Source organism: Lissotriton helveticus, chromosome 12 (assembly GCF_964261635.1).
Source record: "Lissotriton helveticus chromosome 12, aLisHel1.1, whole genome shotgun sequence".
Classification (NCBI taxonomy): Eukaryota; Metazoa; Chordata; class Amphibia; order Caudata; family Salamandridae; genus Lissotriton; species Lissotriton helveticus.
The window spans coordinates 338,219,264-338,238,651 of NC_136073.1; the positions used below are offsets into that span (position 1 = coordinate 338,219,264).

Here is a 19,388-nt window from a genome sequence, read left to right on the forward strand (position 1 = left end):
GGGCATGACCGAATTTTAAACATTAATGACTAACAACTTGTAGTTGATATTAAAGGTTAATAACACACACAAAATATTAGGTGAGTCCATAGGGACAATCGCTATGACTCAGCTCTGCAACATTCGTCCCCCATGTGGTGAAACGGAGCTGGCTATAAGTCAAACCTGTGCACCTAGATGTGCTAGAGGTGCAAAGCTATTGTGTAGCTGAAGATTATTGCTAGACCCTTTGAGAGAGACAGTGGGGCACCCAAAGACCAAAGGGTGACTTAATGGGGCCTCTATCAGGTGCCTATCACACTGGCAGGGTACAAGAAACCCTAAGTATAAAGTAGGATATTAGACTTCATGGACATATTTTATCTTGTGGTAAACAGAATTTATTTCACTGTCCGAGGTCTTCTAAAACTGACCATGACACAGTCACCTTCACAAGACTTAGGAGTTTCCCCTATCCATTGCACCCTGCACACCATAAATTATCAAAGTACAGGGAAGAAGTTGAAATATTCAACTGCTTTGAGAGCCAGTGGGTTACCTTGTTTTTAATCTGGCTATAGCTCTCATCTGAGCTCTCTCTAATTGGGGGCACATAAGCTAATACAAGAAAATAGAGAGTTAAAGCAGAGAGAATTGCATTACATTCCTCAAGGGGGATGCCCAAGATTGCTGGTGCACGTACCCTGAGCTGAGGAGCTATTGGAATTATGGGGTTGAGCAACCCTGCTCAAGGGACAATCACTAGGGGAGACAGGAGGACTGATAGGGAAACTATTTTGTAGGATATTCCTAGCATCCAATAGGTGTTTGGGGGAACAGGTGCCCACCAAAGCGCTCTGTAGTGGCACTGCATGACAAGTAACCTGGGAGGCTGGTGCTGGATGGGGTTTGAGAACTGTGAAATGGAGAGGCCTGGGATTAGTTTCCTGGGAGACTTAATAGGGAGAATGTTCAGTGTGTGTAATTTATGCTTATGCTCCAGACTCTCTATAATACTAACTACATGGTCCAGCCCTCCCTCCAGTTTGAACAGTCTCTCCTCAAAACCAAGTAGACAAGCCTCTAGGGACACAACAATCCTCAAAGTTTTTGTGGCAATGTTTTGCACCATAGTCACTGAGCCCGCAGTGGTCTAGATGGGCATCATCCATGCCTGTAGCCTTCCTACATTTCCTGTCCGTTTTAGTTTATGGGGGCAGCTGGGCTGTGTTGAAGGAAAGTTTTGATTTTGGTTTTGACTTTGAGCCAGCAAGAACAGTCTGGACCTCCTGGACAACGGCCTGAGTATTGTTAAGGGGCAATATTGGGCTGCACATTTGGTTTTGACACAGGTGACACAACCCTAGGCCTTTTAGAGTTAATCTGGGGCAAAGTCCTTCCAGTTAAAGATGCCATGTAAGGGGGTTCACTAAGTATTGAAGCCGGAAAGGGCGGCCAGTTGGTCTTCCAACTCGGTGATTTCCTCCGATGAAGTCTCCACAGTAGTATTTACAAAAGCCATGATGTTGTTCTGGAATCTAGGCCTTTTTTCAGTGGTATTCACAATAGTTGCAGTACCACAATTGGGTTTAACTTGAAAACTAGCTGGATGCCTGTGCAAACGACCACTGCAAAGTGCACAGGTGTTAGCCGCAAGGTGAGTTTCTGTGGGAACTGGCAGTTAAGCACTGCTACACACAGCTAAAAGCTATTCACAAGGGGGTGGTAGGCTTCAACCTGATACAGGCGCATTATCACTCACCACCACAATATTGCACTATTGCACACCCGCTACATATATCCATACAACCACCAGTAAAACACTTTTACCTCTCCATCTGAAAAAAGACAATATGAAGTTATGACTAACTATGATCATAATGCCCTAATGCATGCTTACATTCACTAAATAACACGGTTAAATACCAGTTTTTGGTTACAAAATAAAGCCAAAAAATCCTTGAATTTCGAAATTAATTAATAAAACAAATTTCATAGCACGCACTGCATTTTGCGATGCAGCGCGCACTACGAAATTCATTTTATCTATTAAATTGTTTACTTACCTCCAATTATCCATATTCCGGTTTTTAACATCCCCCACCCTGCCCCGCCCCGCCCCGCCTTCCTGCCCCACCGTAACTCCCTCCACGGGCCACGGCTGTCCCAGATATGTGTTGGGGTCCCAGAGAGGCAGCGGCTGTTCCCTAAAACAACAAAAAGAGCACAGCAGGGAAAGCTGTCCTTTCCTTCCTGGCCTCTTGAGAGTCCAACCACCCACTTCCAAGAAACCATACATCTGAACTGACGGTAGTCTTGGAAGGTTTTGGTTGTATATGAAGTAACGGCTGTTCTTGTCACTGACACAACAACAAGTTGATGAATTGAATGCTTGAATGGATCCCAGCCACTAGCAATCACTCAGGGCTAGTGTTCCGGTTCAGGGAGGACCTACCCTAGCAGTTACAGCTCGACTGTTCCCATTGGAGCAGGGTCAAATGATTTGCATATGGCTGGGTACAATCTGAGGTGGCATGGTGTTCAAAATAACAATGGATTGGGATGTGACCCATAGTAATTACTAGTGGTTGAGATCAGCCACGGCCGGTGGTAGGTGTAACTGCAGGGCGGTGACGTAGGGAGGGGGAGGGGCAGGGTGGGGGGTTGTAATGTATGGATTATGGACTTTAACAGGTAAGTAAACATATAAATTAATAAAACGAATTTCGTTGTGTGCACTGCATCACCAAATGCGATGCAGTACGCGCAACGAAATTCGTTTTATTTATTTATATGTTTACTTACCTGTTAAAGTCCGTAATCCATACATTACAACCCCCCACCCTGCCCCTCCCCCTAACTACATCACCGCCCTGCAGTTACACCTACCACCGGCCGTGGCTGGTTGAGATTAATTCAAGTAATCCATCCATCACTTTTTGTGTACTTCAGGGTGTTGTCAGTGACACAGAGTCCTAAATGACCCATTAAAGCAATGGGTGAATGTAAGAGAGGTGGGTTCCTGCCAGGATGGAAGTCGTATTAAGCACCGAAAGTGTGTGTTTAGAGGCTGGATGAAGCATGGAAATACTAATGGAACAATCTGCTGTTTACAGGTTTTAAAAGTTTGCATGGGAGAAGTCCAGTAGTTTGTTGTGAATTGTGAACTTTGTTCAGTTTCAATTAAAAGATAACAAGTATTTGGGTCCTTCCCCACATCCACCAGGCGAAGAGAACTCCCTCCTGAATAAATTATCCCAAAATAATGAAAATGTTCAAACACACGTTTGGAAGTGATGCTTACATACCAGAAGGACCAACAGGAAGTAGTAGAACTGGGTCTCCGACCCCTGCTGCAGCAGGTGCTTCATCTGGGAGGCGTTGGCAGTGAAGAGGGCCATGTCCAGGAAGCCCTGGGCCAGGGTCTTGGTTCTGGCATAGGTGTTAATATTCCTGATCACCTGCAGCAGAGCACACGACATGGCAACAGTGGTGTTTAAACAAGCAGAACCCAGCATATCAAACTCCAAAACACTGCAGTATTTTTTCAAAAGCCCCCCACCCCTCAGTAACATAGTCTTCAACTCGTGCCGTGGTTTAAATGTATCTGCTTGGTTTGTCTGTGGCGTCACTAGGGAGAGACATCTTTGAAACCTGTGGCTCTCCGTAGATTAACCAGGGAGCAGCAGTCCTCATTTTCTGGTAATTAAGTCAATTTCCAGTTGATAGCGGTAGATCAGAGTTGCCCCTGCAGGTTACGCCGTCTGAATAAGCAATGTATATGGAAATGAAATCGGCCTGCTTGTAAATGAACCATAAATGAAAATCATTGTATGTAAATATGGCGCTCTGTGTGTGCCTGAATGTTCTCGAAACCCGACCTGTTCGACGCCTCCTGAGAACTGGAAATTGGTACCCCTGGCGTGTATAAGTACATCTGGCGCGAGCATGTTTTGCTGCGCGGTGCTTCTTTAAATCCCGCAATCACAAAAGCATAATAAGGGTAAATATTCATAAAACGAAACGACTGTGAACTGCATTCTAGCCCGTTCCAGTTAGACAACATGCACAACCAACCTTCCCCTTTTTATTTTATAATTTGCATTGATTATCCCGGGTAGAGTTCAGTTCTTTCATTACGAAGCTATTTTGGGAGTTACGGAAAATGTTGCTTTCATAATTGATTTGGCAAATCATTGTTGAGGGGCTTTTTTCTGCTTGCGATGAAAACACCTGCACTTTGAATAAATCTCAGAGCTGCCTGACTCCTTGAATAGCTGGCTGCAGGACATTTTTCATTGTGTGCTTATGCCGCCCTGTCAGTCTGTCACAAAAATGAAAGCAAGGGTTCTTGACATGACATTTCGTTCACAAGCGCACACTTTTTAGTGACTCCGAGATTTATGTTACATTAGGCAAAATCAAATATAAGGGAAGAAAGTACAAAAAGGCTCGAAATGTTGTAATATTTGAACATTTTATCACGGAAAACAGTATGTAACAGAAAACGTTTTCATATAAAGAACGCAATTAATATTCCATTGTGTATAATGATGCCAAGAGCTTTGTATTCCATTGTCACAAAACAATGCAGATCCCAATACAACCCTACTTTTATCTTCGTTATGTTTTGACACTAATTACTTTTTATTTGTTCCCCATTTAAGCCAGTTCTCTTTTGTTTCTTGTTCCCCCCTTCATCATCATATGCGCAGCATTTTGTCGTTCCCTATCAGATAGAAAGGTTGCCCCCATAGAGTCAAGAATGGAATATCTAACTAAATTTAACAAAGCTAAAATGGAAATGTATAAGAAGTAAAATAAAACCAAACACACGAACAATACCCACAATAGGCTTCTTAGAACGTGGTTCATGTTGTTTCAGTCGAAGACTGCATTAGGTTTTCTGCACTGAAATTACTATTTGTCCAGTATGGATGTTCATCTAAAGGTCACTGTTTTCTATCTGCGCTAGCACAAATGCCACAAATATACACACTTTCCACACAATAGATAATATCACCCAAAATATTAAATATATTAACTATACTATATATACCACACAACTAGGTGTGTGATGGTGAATCTAGGAAAAAACGGGTAAAAATAGACTTAATTAATTCAGGATTGGTTTATACGGCATTGTTGGAACCTAATGATGTCAGGTCACCTAGGGTAGCCTGGCCTAGGGTGAGGCAAAAATCAAAAGAGGCACATGTGTAAAGGTTGCAAACCACCCAGCAGTAATCCAATGCAATATCACTCAAATATGACGCTACACCAATGTTTGGAAAAATACGAGCTTGTTTATAAAAATATTCTTTGCTCTCTTGTCTTCAGAAATCACAGTTCAGTCTATTACATTTATCCATGAAACTATTATGATTTTCAAAGTTGCTAAATCATGTCATTAAGCAGTTTTTCAACTTAACAGCACATTACATTGAGTCATGAGTTTAGTAAATTCCTCAGAATTGCCAAAACAATCACACTACTTGGCTTTCTAACATTGCATCACATTACAGTAGTTCACAAGAAGCAGTGTCTGCACTTCCCTAGAAAAGGTTTGCACATTTACTCCCTCTCCACCACTAACATCCAGAAGAATTGGTGAGCCTTACTCACTTTAGTTGCCCTATAAAAGCTCCTCACCAGATCTAACAAAAGTAAGGGGGAGGGACTGGTATAAAAAAGTCTAATCACAGAGGGGGAACATCCTGCATTGAAAATGATGTCTCAGTAGTTTCTTATAAGAAGCTTGATGGCATTCCCCAGTACCAGCCCAATCCTTGTTTGGCCAACTGGAAGTCTTTGTTCCTTTGAAGGAGACTCTATGGCTTCCAACGTTCCCCTCAAAACCTCCTTACTTCATTTGTGTTGGGCCCCCCGTGGGCCTGTGTTTCTGTCTGGCAGTGGTGGAAGGAACCAATCTTCCCCGGCACTCGATGCGGTCCTTCGCCCCTCCTCCCCTGCTCAAGTCCGCTCCTTCTCGTTGGAGCTTAGGCAGAGAAAGGGGTTTTACAAGCGGAGAAGCGCCAGTGCTAGCTTCCCGCCCGCTTCCTTGGGGATCTCCCATCAGCCGATCCGCGACGTATCCCCCGTAGCGGTACTACCGCGCATGTGCGGGAGACTAGCGGACCAAGACCGGAGTCTGCCCCGGCCGCCTACCGCTGGTAGTGGCTCTCCTGCGGGCCTGCTCGCTCCTAGGCCCCTCCTGACAGGGAGAACTGAATCCGCCTAGGGCATGCGCAAAGGCGCCCGACTTCCGCACAGCCAGTCCCCTTTTCCTCAGGTCAGTGGCGCCGCCTCACCAACGCGGCCGGTGCCCCAGGGGTCCTGATCACGGCTGAATCGGCGCTGCCACTAGGAATCCAACACCCCTCTCCTTCCTCTGACTCACGAGTGGAAAAGGTGATTCGCCAGCTGCACGACCGGTAAGGGACCTCAGGGTCACAAGGGCAGTAACCTACTTTAACCCCCAAGGAGATGGGTAATAGAGATCAATCTCCTCACGTATAAGCTCCCAGTTCTCTATCCTTATCAGGGACCTACTATCTCTCTGTACTGGACAGGGGCTGGTGATAGGGGGGCACTCAGTTCCGTTCTCACAGCAGGGACCTTCGCAGTTCCACAGTCCACTGGCATTAACCCCTTCACCTAACTGTCCAGGGTCAGCAGGACGAAACTAACTCGGCTAGGACAACAGGAATGGGGGGTTGGTGAACCCAGACAGAGGGCAACCCTTGTAGAGCAGTCCACCCTTCAGGACCCTACCCCTTCCAGACCTCAGCCTTCACTCTAGCTGTTCCTCACTAGCAAGACAAAATGGCTGTCCAGCATTCCGCCTTTTATAGGCTGACCCTCAGAGGTCCAGAAGGGACCAGAAGGTTCTGGAATACCCTATTCTATCCTATGGGACAGGTTCCAAGTATGTCAGTTATGACAGTTGGTAGCCACCATTTTGTGACTCCCAGGAAATTCCTGTAAGGAAAGGCCTCTAGGCCTGAGGTGAAAAATTATGAGGGCGAAAGAGCACCTATCCCCTAGACCAACACCTTGAAAAATCTAGTGGACACAAAAATAAATAAAGGCATGAGGGGTAAAAAGGGGACAAAATAAATAATAAATTGGAGGGACTACGCAAAAAGTCAGACAGGTCTAACACGCGTCCCCCCCAGCTGAAAGTGGCGAGAGCTACCCAACCCCTTGGGAGTCCTCATCACTAAGGCGGAAATACCGAGAGAGACCGTCTGCATTGGCGTGGTCCACTCCAGGTCGGTGTTCCACCCGGAAGTACATTCCCTGTAGGGAGATGGACTATCTCAGCAACTTGGGATTCTCCCCCTTCATCTGCATCAGCCAACGAAGGGGTCGGTGGTCAGTCTGAACCAGGAAGTGCGAGCCAAACAAGTATGGCCGCAGCTTCTTCAGTGCCCACACCACCGTGAAAGCTTCCCTTTCAATTGCACTCCACTTCTGTTCCCGGGGAAGCAGTCTCCTGGATAGGAAGACTACAGGCTGATCCAGGCCCTCTTCATTCAGTTGCGATAACACTGCCCCAATGCCATGTTCTGATGCATCTGTCTGGACAATGAACTCCTTGGAGAAGTCTGGGGCCCTCAGGACCGGTGCTGCACACATTGCCTGCTTCAGTTTTTCAAACGCTTGCTGACAAGCTTTCGTCCAAACTACCCGTCAAGGTTGTTTCTTTGAGGTGAGCTCTGTGAGGGGCGCTACAATAGTGCCATACCCCTTCACAAAGCGACGGTAGTAGCCTGTGAGGCCCAGGAAAGCTCGGACCTCAGTCCGTGTCTCGGGGGGTTCCCAGGCCATGATTGCCTCAATCTTTGCCTGCAGGGGCTGCACTGTCCCCCTACCCACCAAGTGTCCAAGGTACACAACCGACCCCTGCCCAATCTGGCATTTGCTGGCCTTGATTGTCAATCCAGCCTGTTTCAGGGCCTGGAGAACTGCTTGCAAATGTTGCAAATGGTCCTCCCAACTGCTACTGAAGACAGCAATGTCATCCAGGTAAGCAGCGGAGAAAGCCTCCATTCCGGAGAGGACCTGATTCACCAGCCGCTGAAAAGTGGCAGGGGCATTTTTGAGCCCAAAGGGCATCACGCAAAATTGAAAGTGTCCCTCAGGCGTGGAGAAGGCTGACCTTTCCTTTGCTCCATCTGTCAAGGAGATCTGCCAGTACCCTGAAGTGAGGTCAAAGGTACTTAGGTATTGGGCAGCTCCTAGCCGGTCAATTAACTCATCCGCCCTAGGGATCGGATGGGCATCAGTTTTTGTAACTGAGTTCAGTCCCCGGTAATCCACACAGAACCTCAGTTCTGGCGTGGTGCCCGGTGGAGCGGCTTTTGGCACTAGCCCCACCGGACTGGACCAAGGGCTGTTGGAAGGTTCTATAACTCCTAGCTCTAGCATCTTGGCAACCTCTCCATGGATGCTAGCCTTCACCTTGTCGGACAGCCGGTAGGTCTTTGACTTCACTGGTGGGCTGTCCCCTGTGTCCACATCATGGGTACCCAGGTGAGTCCTTCCCGGGACAAGGGAGAACAACGTAGAGTACTGCTCCAGTATCTGGCGGCAGTCCTCCCGCTGTTCAGGAGTTAGAGTGGGAGAGAGAATCACTCCCCCCACTGATCCATCCTTTTCCTGAGACGAGAACAAGTCCGGGAGAGGTTCGCTTTCCGCTTCCTCTCCCCCATCAGTCACCATCATTAAGATGACCTCGGGCCTCTCATGGTGGGGTTTGAGCCGGTTGGCATGCAGCACCCGTAGGGGCTGTCGAGGGGTCTTAAGGTCCACCAGGTATGTGGCCTTACCCTTCTTTTCCAACACTTCAAATGGGCCTGTCCAGCGATCCTGGAGGGCACTAAGCTCTCCAGGCTCCATCACCCACACTTTCTGGCCAGGCTCCAGTTCCACCTGGTGAGCATTGTGGTCATACCACTCTTTCATGACTGCCTGGCTGGCCTCCAAGTTGTCAGAAGCTTGCTTCCACAACTTCGCCATTTGGCTCCTGAAGGCCAGCATGTAGCTCACCACATCCTGGGGGGGTTTCCTGGGAGACTTTTCCCAACCATCCTTCACCAGGCTGAGAAGACCGCCTACAGGGTGCCCATACAGAAGTTCAAAGGGGCTGAAGCCCACTCCCTTCTATGGCACTTCCCTGTAGGAGAATAGCAAACAGGGTAGGAGGACGTCCCATTTCCTCCGCAGGCTTTCAGGCAGACTTCTGATCATGCCCTTCAAGTCTTGTTGAACCTCTCGACCAGTCCATTTGACTGGGGGTGATAAGGAGTGGTGAACCGGTAAGTCACTCCACACTCCTTCCACATTGCCCGCATGTAAGCTGACATAAAGTTGGTCCCCCTGTCAGACACAACTTCTTTGGGGAAACCCACTCGGGTAAAGATCCCCATTAGGGCCCTAGCCACCACAGGTGCAGTGACAGTCCTCAGAGGGATTGCCTCTGGGTACCGGGTGGCATGATCCACCAGAACCAGGATAAACCTGTGACCAGCTGTTGTCGGTGGATCCAATGGCCCTACAATGTCGATGCCCACCCTTACAAAGGGGGTGCTAACGACTGGAAGTGGTTCCAGGGGAACTTTCAGCTTCACCCCTGTTTTCCCACTGGCCTGGCAGGATACACATGTCCGACAGTAGGTGTTGGATGCCACTTTCATCTGAGGCCAGTAAAAGTGGCGGACAAGCCGAGCAAAGGTCTTGTCCTGCCCTAAGGTTCCTGCCAAGGGTATAGCATGAGCCAATTCCAGCAGAAAGGCTCGGTATTGTTGCGGGACTACCAAGGCCCTTGATGAACCAGGTAAGGGTACCTTGGGTTCACTGTAGAGGAGTCCACCCTCCCAGTAAATATGGTAGTGTCCCGTAACATCACCTGCTGCCTGGGCTTCAGCCTGTCGCCTCAGTCCCTCAAGGGTAGGGCACTCCCTCTGCCCCTTACAGAATTCCTCTCTGGTAGGCCCTCCCTCCACATGCCACTCAGCAGGGATGGGTAGGTCCTCTAGAGAGACTACTTCCCCCTCCACGGACTCCTGGTCCACCACCGCAGGTGGCCGATCTGTCACATGGGGTGTGGAAGCCGAAGCAGGCTCTTCCTGTCTTCGGGTCTGTCCCTTTTTGGCAGCGGGTTGGGCCATTGTTCCAGGCTCCAACCCAGGCGAACTCCCTCTCCGGGCAGTCGCAGACCTTGTGCTCACACAGGCCCAGTCAGGTGTACCCAGCATCGCAGAGTGCGTCCGGTATTCCACCTCTCTCCAAGCGTTGTGCTCCATATCATTCCCCAGCAGACAATCAACTGGCACGGCAGGGCTTACGGCAACTCGAAGTGAACCTGCAACCCCTTCCCACTCAAAGGGAACCTCAGCCACGGGATAGTGGCCCATTCTGCCGTCAGCCATCGCGGCGGGGTGGAGTACATTGGGAACCACCTGCTCTGGAGACACCAGTTGACTTCTCACCATAGTCATACTGACTCCTGTATCTCTCAGAGCCTCCCCTCTCTGGCCATTGATGGTGATCCATTGCCCATACTTCACAGTATTTGGGGGCACCTGGATCTTAGGAACCATCTCCCGTTCTCCCAGGGACACTAAGGTGACACCCGCCCACTCACCCCCCTTATCTAAGGGCAACTCCTCCCCGAGCGCTACACTAGCTACTCCCGGTGGTTTTCCTCCGGTGGGAGGGGGTGGTCTCTTTGGGCATCTGACATCTCCCTTATAATGTCCAACACCACCACACTCAAAGCAGTGGAGAACCCTTGGCTGCTGGCTTTGGCCAGGATTAGGGTTCCTGGGCGGGTTTGCCTTAGGGGTGAAACCTGTTCCCTTTCCCTGGAAATTGTTTTGGGGACCTTTAGAGAACTCCCTCTTTTTATCTCCCCCCTCCTTCTTCTGAGGGGCGCCCTGTCCGGCCTTTTGGGAATCCCCTCCAGTCCCCTTTGAGGACACCCGGGTACTTGCCCAGATGTCCGCCTCCTCTGCAAGCTTCCGGGGATTGGTCAACTTGCTGTCCACCAGGTGTTGGCGCAGCTCAGGAAAGCATTTCTCGAGGAGGTGCTCTTTCAAAAATAGATCATACAACCCCTCATAATCCTTCACCTCACTGCCCTTTACCCAGCCCTCTAATGCCTTTCTTGCATGATCAAGGAAGTCCACCCAGTTCTGGGTGCTTAACTTGTGGCTCCCCCTGAACTTCTGGCGATACCTTTCTGGGGTAAGCCCAAACTTCCTTACCAATGCTAGCTTCATGGTGGGGTAGTTGGTTTGCTCCTCTGGTTCCAGGGCCAGCAAGGTGTCCCGACCAGTAGGAGGCATGTACTTATACAAACCACCCCCCCAGTGCTTCTCCTGCACCCCATGGGCTCTTAGGGAGACCTCATAGGCAGCCAACCATTTGACTATGCCATCCCCCTGACTATAGCTAGCAATGAGGTATTTAGGCAAATAGGGTCTGGACTCCCTGGCTGTTTCTTTGGATTCGCTGCCACCATTCATCACAGGAGAGTACCCCCGTTGCAGGGTCTGGAGTTCTAACTCTTTCAACCTGAACTCATGAGCCATCCTCCGCTCTTCCTTCTCCTGCTCCAGCTTAGCCAACTCCCATTTAAATTTTCTCATTTCCCTCCTGTCAGTGAGCTCTGCTTCGGTCAAGCTTCCCCCGGAGTCACTACTGCCCCTCCTGGAGTAGGACACTGGTCCTGGGAGTAGGTTTTCCCCCTCCGAGTGGAATAATCCATCTATCTCCACAACCGTGTCCCGGTCTGTCCCTTCATCCTCCTCCTTCCCTTCTTTGTGTGCTTCCACCCAAGCCCTTAGACTGGTCTGGAGTTCCCCCTTCCTGGCACCATGCTTAAAAAATACCCCCATTTGTTGGCAGAAATCTTTCAGTTGGGCCACAGAAAAAGTGTCCAGTTTTTCCAGTGCAAATTCCATTTTGCAAAAGGCAATACAAAGTTACACACACAAGGAAATTTGAGTTGCAAGGGCAACCTGAAGCTACCTCCACCCCACCACCAGGAACAAATTTGGAAAAAAGAAACAAAATAAAAATTAGGAGGGCCGCTAGGAGAAAACTCCTGGTGTAGGCTAGTGGATTACACTCAATTACTACAGAGTAGTTGCAACCACAGTCAAGATCCCACCGCTAGACACCAACTTGTTGGAACCTAATGATGTCAGGTCACCTAGGGTAGCCTGGCCTAGGGTGAGGCAAAAATCAAAAGAGGCACATGTGTAAAGGTTGTAAACCACCCAGCAGTAATCCAATGCAATATCACTCAAAAATGACGCTACACCAATGTTTGGAAAATACGAGCTTGTTTATAAAAATATTCTTTGCTCTCTTGTCTTCAGAAATCACAGTTCAGTCTATTACATTTATCCATGAAACTATTATGATTTTCAAAGTTGCCAAATCATGTCATTAAGCAGTTTTTCAACTTAACAGCACATTACATTGAGTCATGAGTTTAGTAAATTCCTCAGAATTGCCAAAACAATCACACTACTTGGCTTTCTAACATTGCATCACATTACAGTAGTTCACAAGAAGCAGTGTCTGCACTTCCCTAGAAAAGGTTTGCACATTTACTCCCTCTCCACCACTAACATCCAGAAGAATTGGTGAGCCTTACTCACTTTAGTTGCCCTATAAAAGCTCCTCACCAGATCTAACAAAAGTAAGGGGGAGGGACTGGTATAAAGTAGTCTAATCACAGAGGGGGAACATCCTGCATTGAAAATGATGTCTCAGTAGTTTCTTACAAGAAGCTTGATGGCATTCCCCAGTACCAGCCCAATCCTTGTTTGGCCAACTGGAAGTCTTTGTTCCTTTGAAGGAGACTCTATGGCTTCCAACGTTCCCCTCAAAACCTCCTTACTTCATTTGTGTTGGGCCCCCCGTGGGCCTGTGTTTCTGTCTGGCAGGGGTGGAAGGAACCAATCTTCCCCGGCACTCGATGCGGTCCTTCGCCCCTCCTCCCCTGCTCAAGTCCGCTCCTTCTCGTTGGAGCTTAGGCAGAGAAAGGGGTTTCACAAGCGGAGAAGCGCCAGTGCTCGCTTCCCGCCCGCTTCCTTGGGGATCTCCCGTCAGCCGATCCGTGACGTATCCCCCGCAGCGGTACTACCGCGCATGTGCGGGAGACTAGCGGACCAAGACCGGAGTCTGCCCCAGCCGCCTACCGCTGGTAGTGGCTCTCCCGCGGGCCTGCTCGCTCCTAGGCCCCTCCTGACAGGGAGAACTGAATCCGCCTAGGGCATGCGCAAAGGCGCCCGACTTCCGCACAGCCAGTCCCCATTTCCTCAGGTCAGTGGCCCCGCCTCACCAACGCGGCCGGTGCCCCAGGGGTCCTGATCACGGCTGAATCGGCGCTGCCACTAGGAATCCGACACCCCTCTCCTTCCTCTGACTCACGAGTGGAAAAGGTGATTCGCCGGCTGCACGACCGGTAAGGGACCTCAGGGTCACAAGGGCAGTAACCTACTTTAACCCCCAAGGAGATGGGTAATAGAGATGAATCTCCTCACGTATAAGCTCCCAGTTCTCTATCCTTATCAGGGACCTACTATCTCTCTGTACTGGACAGGGGCTGGTGATAGGGGGGCACTCAGTTCCGTTCTCACAGCAGGGACCTTCGCAGTTCCACAGTCCACTGGCATTAACCCCTTCACCTAACTGTCCAGAGTCAGCAGGACGAAACTAACTCGGCTAGGACAACAGGAATGGGGGGCTGGTGAACCCAGACAGAGGGCAACCCTTGTAGAGCAGTCCACCCTTCAGGACCCTACCCCTTCCAGACCTCAGCCTTCACTCTAGCTGTTCCTCACTAGCAAGACAAAATGGCTGTTCAGCATTCCGCCTTTTATAGGCTGACCCTCAGAGGTCCAGAAGGGACCAGAAGGTTCTGGAATACCCTATTCTATCCTGTGGGACAGGTTCCAGGTATGTCAGTTATGACAGTTGGTAGCCACCATTTTGTGACTCCCAGGAAATTCCTGTAAGGAAAGGCCTCTAGGCCTAAGGTGAAAAATTATGAGGGCGAAAGAGCACCTATCCCCTAGACCAACACCTTGAAAAATCTAGTGGACACAAAAATAAATAAAGGCATGAGGGGCAAAAAGGGGACAAAATAAATAATAAATTGGAGGGACTACGCAAAAAGTCAGACAGGTCTAACAGGCATCATGGAAGACAAAAGCATGGCACTACTTAAAATGTGTGGGAGAATTATATTTTACAAGTGTCCTAGAATTTTCAGACTGGTCGTTAAGTGGATGCTGTTGGTCTACTAATGAAGATGTACCCAGGTGGCAAAGGTTATCCTAGAATTTAAAATATACTGTGGAGCAGAGTTGAGTGGAACGTGGACAAATCACAAATGATATTGAAAGTTGGTTATACGAACCAGGAGCTGTTCAGTGGTATCCTTTTAAAAACAGTTGTAAAGTGAAGAAAAAGAAAGTCCTGGCAGGAGAAGGTGACTCTTAAGGCCAAGGCATAAGTAAAAAAAAAAGGACCGAAGCAGGTAGCGCGAGCTCACTGTGACCCCAAGGATGTCCGGATTATAGAACATTAAGGTACGTCAGACCTTTCTTTTTTTTAAAAATATTTTTTATTGAAGTTCTTGTGTCATAATATACAGTAAATAACAAAAAGAAATAAACAGTTCCAACATAGTGAGCAGAAATGTGATATATGGACAAAAATTCAGATTATAAACAAAAAGACACCCCAGATGATCATTAGCCTGAGTACATTAGAACAAAATTCCTCGAAATTACGTATAATTACTCAAAATAATGTTTCCAAACTTTATCAAACTTTCTTATTTTCCCGTTTCTATACGCATAAACGGACTCACTCTCTCTTACATTCTTCATTTTTTGTAGCCAAACGTGAAAAGCAGGAATTAGTGATGTTTTCCAGTTCTGTAAGATCAAAGACCTTGCCACTGCCATTATAATAAACAACAGTCTAACCATTGAATCTGTGAGTTTGAGATCCGGATCATAGCCATACAGCATTAATCTGATATTATAAGTAACCTGGATGTCACAATAAGTTTGTAAAAACAGAAAGATCTCGTTCCAAAATGGTACAATTTTAAGACAGTGAACAATAATGTGAGACCAGTTAGCTAAGCAACAATATTCACATCTGAAACAGTTAGCAGAAGTATTACTATACATTTTGGCAGTGGCCGCCGGAGTGTAGTATAGAAGCCATTTACCAAAAAATATCATTCTTCTTCAGTTTGAACCACGCAGTACTTCAAAATTAAGTCTATTTAGTTTCTTCCAAGTAATAACTGAAAGAGCATGATTTTCCTGGTCATGCCATTTTTTAATGGCCTTCAAACTCCAGTCCTGCTCGATATGCTGAGTTAAACAACATTTCCATTCACGTGGCTTCCTAGTCCGTACGACCAAAAACAGATCCTCCCATAATTGATTAATAGAGCAAATCTCTAATGGGTCTAATTGTCTCAGCAGTTTATAGATCACATTATACGATCCCGATAACAAAAAGTTACCCCTAATTAAATATTGCATTTCTCCAGGGTTAATCCAATTCCCATCTTTTAAAAAGTCTGATAAAGTATTGAACCCCGCACGATTCCAAAGTTTAATATTATCTAATCCTATATTAGTACCTATATACAAAAAAACATACATTATGGGGGTTCTGAAGTTAAACTGAGGGAGAGAGTATCTTTTAATAATACTATCCCGTCGCTTAAAGAACCAATTCATTATCTTATAACGAGTAAGTTTTGGGGACTTAGGAATTTGTAAAGGAGAGGGAATTTGAGCCTCGAGACATAGTTGATCAGAGAAAAAATTTATGAATAAGTTTGGCTTAGGCGAGCCGCTTTTAAATCGATCTATATATTGGGCAAAGTATGCGCTATAATAGTCTCTAACATTAGGTAATGCGAGACCCCCCCACATCAGTATCTGCATATAAAGTCCGTATTGCCAGACGCGTTTTTTTTTTGCCCATATAAATCTGGAGAACAACGTTTCAGTTTTTGAAAAAAAGGAGCTTGGCAGAAAACAAGGAATGGTTGAAAACAGAAAATTGAAGAGCGGAAGAATAGACATTTTAATCAACGCCACCCGTCCCAAGATGGAAAGTGGCAGCGGGTTCCATTTGTCTAGCATTAAACTGAACCTTACGTAGAAGAGGTTCGAAATTACGTTTATACAGATCCGTGACTACAGCTGAAAAAAAAAAACTAAATATCTCTTCGGTTTCGGATTAATACACTCTAACAATTCTGGATGTAACTGTAAGTCGGCTCCTCCACAGACTAAAATTTCAGGTTTTTTTCTGTTAATCCGATAGCCACCTAAAGCTTCGAATTCTTCAAAAAGTTGTAAAGCAGAGGTCTGAGATCGAATATCTGGTTTTATTAATAGCATAATGTCATCAGCGTAAAGTTTAATTTTATCCATGGATGCAATCGGAGGAGCAATATTCTCAGATCTACGAATGGCGGCTGCAAGCGGTTCAATAAAAAAAGCAAAAAGAATGGGGGAAACGGGGCAGCCTTGCCTAGTACCTCGTTGGACCTCCACTGTGCCGATAATTAGTGAATTAATGATTATATTAGCCTTAGCACCCGTGTACAAATTTTGAATTAAATTAGTAATTTGTTACGGAATTCCAAAATGTGTTAAAATTACGAATAAGGATTTCCAAACAACTAAATCAAAAGCTTTTTCTGCATCAAAAAATAAAACTAAAGCGGGAATTTTTATTAATCTGAAAAAAATCTAAAGCTTCAATCAAAAAATGAGTATTAGTAACTAATTGTCGGCCAGCGACAAATCCATTTTGATCAGGATGGATAATATGAGCCGCAATATTATTAAAACGAATAGATAACAATTTCGTAACAATCTTATAATCAGTATTCAAAAGTGTAATGGACCTGTATGAGTTGGGGTCTTTAGGGTCTTTACCCTTCTTCGCAAAGCTAACCACCGTGCCTGTGCCAAAGGAATCTGGAACTTTCCCGCCAGCTAACATAGAATTTAATAAGAGAAGTAATAACTCTGAAAAGGAAGTGAAAAAGACTTTAAAAAATTCAGCGGGGAGGCCGTCTGGCCCACAGGCTTTGCCCGTAGGTAATTCCTTAATTACCGATTCTAATTCGAGCATAGTGAATGGGCACATCATTGCCTCCTTCTCAGTTTGCGACAAACTAGATAGTTCGTATCTACTTAAAAAATGAGTAAGTTTTAAGTGCTCTATATTTTGATGCTGACTATATATCTTCTGATAGTGAGAAAGCATTATATTATCAATTGAGACGGATTCTGAAGTCTCAATATGTGTAGTCGGACAAATTATCGAGCGAATCTGGTTCGCCACAGCTTGCTCTTTCGCCTGCCATGCTAGAAATTTGCCGGTAAAATTATTCTCCTCATAAATTTTCTGGGACTGTCGGCGGAACTGTTCTTCACTTTGCTTAAAAAAAATTGCGCTTAATTCTCGTTTTAATACATTTATTTACTATTAATTATTCTAGAAGGATTAGATTGCCGCAAAAGAGTCAAAGTATGTATGTTTTCATATAATCGTTTTCTGGTTTGTTCAATCGTAGACCACTCCATTGCGTCCCTACTGATTATGATACCACGAATGAAGGCTTTCATTGAATCCCAGATGATATAAAGAGGAGCTGTATCAGAATTACGCAGAATAAACTCTACAATCTCAGATTTCAAATGGGAGATCCAGAAATCATTCTGTAGATAAGTTTCATTAAATTGCCATCTTTTAGGAATCCTAGTGTCCTTAACTACCTCAAATTCAATTACTAACATCGCATGGTCGGAAAACCCGTTATGTAAAAAGTTTTGATAAGAGAATTTTAATTGCCTGGAGGCTAGGAAAAAATCAATACGTGAAGAAGTTTTATGTCTCCCTGACCAGCACGAGAAATTGTTTTTGCGGGTTTTTCAGACGCCAAGGATCACAAAGATCTAATATTGTTATATTATCCAAAATAGATCTGCGTGATTTGGGTTTTAAATGTCTTTTAGGGGGGTAGTTGAATCTAACCTTAAATCCATAAGAATATTGAAATCTCCCCCGATTACTATATCACCTTGAACCATAAGTAATGATTGAAACAGACCCTCATACATTTGGGCAGAGTCATCAAGTGGAGCATAAAAACACACAAAAGTAATTGGATTAATTCTGTTTTTCACTAAACATGTAGCCCAACACCAACGTCCCATACCTCCTTCCTCCCATTGCAAAATATCTGGTTCTAAATTCCGATTTATGAAAAGAGCAACACCGCGTTTAGATTCTATGGAACATGAAAATCCCCGATATTTGGCCCATAATTTGAACATAGAAAAAGCATCAATCTTTGCGGCTGCAATATGAGGCTCTTGTATCATCACAACATCAGGACTCTCTGTTTTAATCCAAAGTTCTATGGCACGCATTTTTTTTCTGTTATTCAAACCATTAACATTAAATGAAATTATTTTCAGCCCCCTATTAGACATTTGGAACAACCAGTTTTAAAAAAGAAAAGAAAAAAGAAAACCTTCCAGATGTCATTATATTTCCATTCTGTTCACTCTGTTCAATTTTCCCATTTACACCCAAAAGAACTTCCATTTTTTTCCATTTTTCCCCACTGCAACACCAGTGGCCCCCCCGCCCATCCCCCAAGTCCAGCCCTGTGGCCCTGCTCTACTCTTCCACCTTCCCACACTGGCCACCAGGTGCTAACCCCTAACATAGAGGTGCCTTGTTATTGCACCCCTTAACCCTGTGGCTTTCTTTTCCCTATCTGCCCCTCCACATTTTTAGAGCGTCGTATATAGAGAAAGTAGGAAGAGAAAAAAAAAAACAATCAAAAATAGACTCTTATCTCAGAGAATAAGCAGCGGAACATAAAATCAAGCCAGCAAAAACATGTTTATCCCTGTGGGATTCGCCTGAGCAACTCCAGAGCTTCCTCAACATTGGTAAACATGTAGAATTTACCCCGGACCAACACTTTAAGTTTTGATTGCTGCGCAATCGGGGCTTGTGCGCCCTTATCTTTAAACAACTGTAGAATCTTGACGAATTCCTTTCTGCGCTTAGCAGCCGCGGCGGACATATCGGAGAAAATCCTGCATTTAGTCGTAGGATTAGCAGCAAATTGTCTCTGTTTGAATGCTACAGAAAGAATGTTTTCCTTAACTCGCACGTCCGCAAAATTAACCAAGATAGTCCGAGGAAATGTAGAGTTAGTAAGCTGGCGGGCAGGTACTCTATGGGCGCGAGTAATTGTCAAGTCTCCCTTAAACTCAGGGATAACCTCCTGACGAAAAAAAGATGCGATCCATTGC

General features: G+C 46.0%; 1 protein-coding gene across 1 annotated transcript in view; it reads right to left on the bottom strand.

Annotated features, from left to right (window-relative positions):
• LOC144798676 (ninjurin-1-like) overlaps positions 1-19,388 on the bottom strand; it is a 366,520-nt gene that overhangs the window by 235,716 nt on the left and 111,416 nt on the right. Inside the window, exon 2 of the mRNA XM_078669658.1 lies at positions 3,288-3,440. Within this exon, the coding sequence (XP_078525784.1) occupies positions 3,288-3,440 (153 nt within the window). The remainder of the gene's footprint in view (positions 1-3,287; positions 3,441-19,388) is intronic.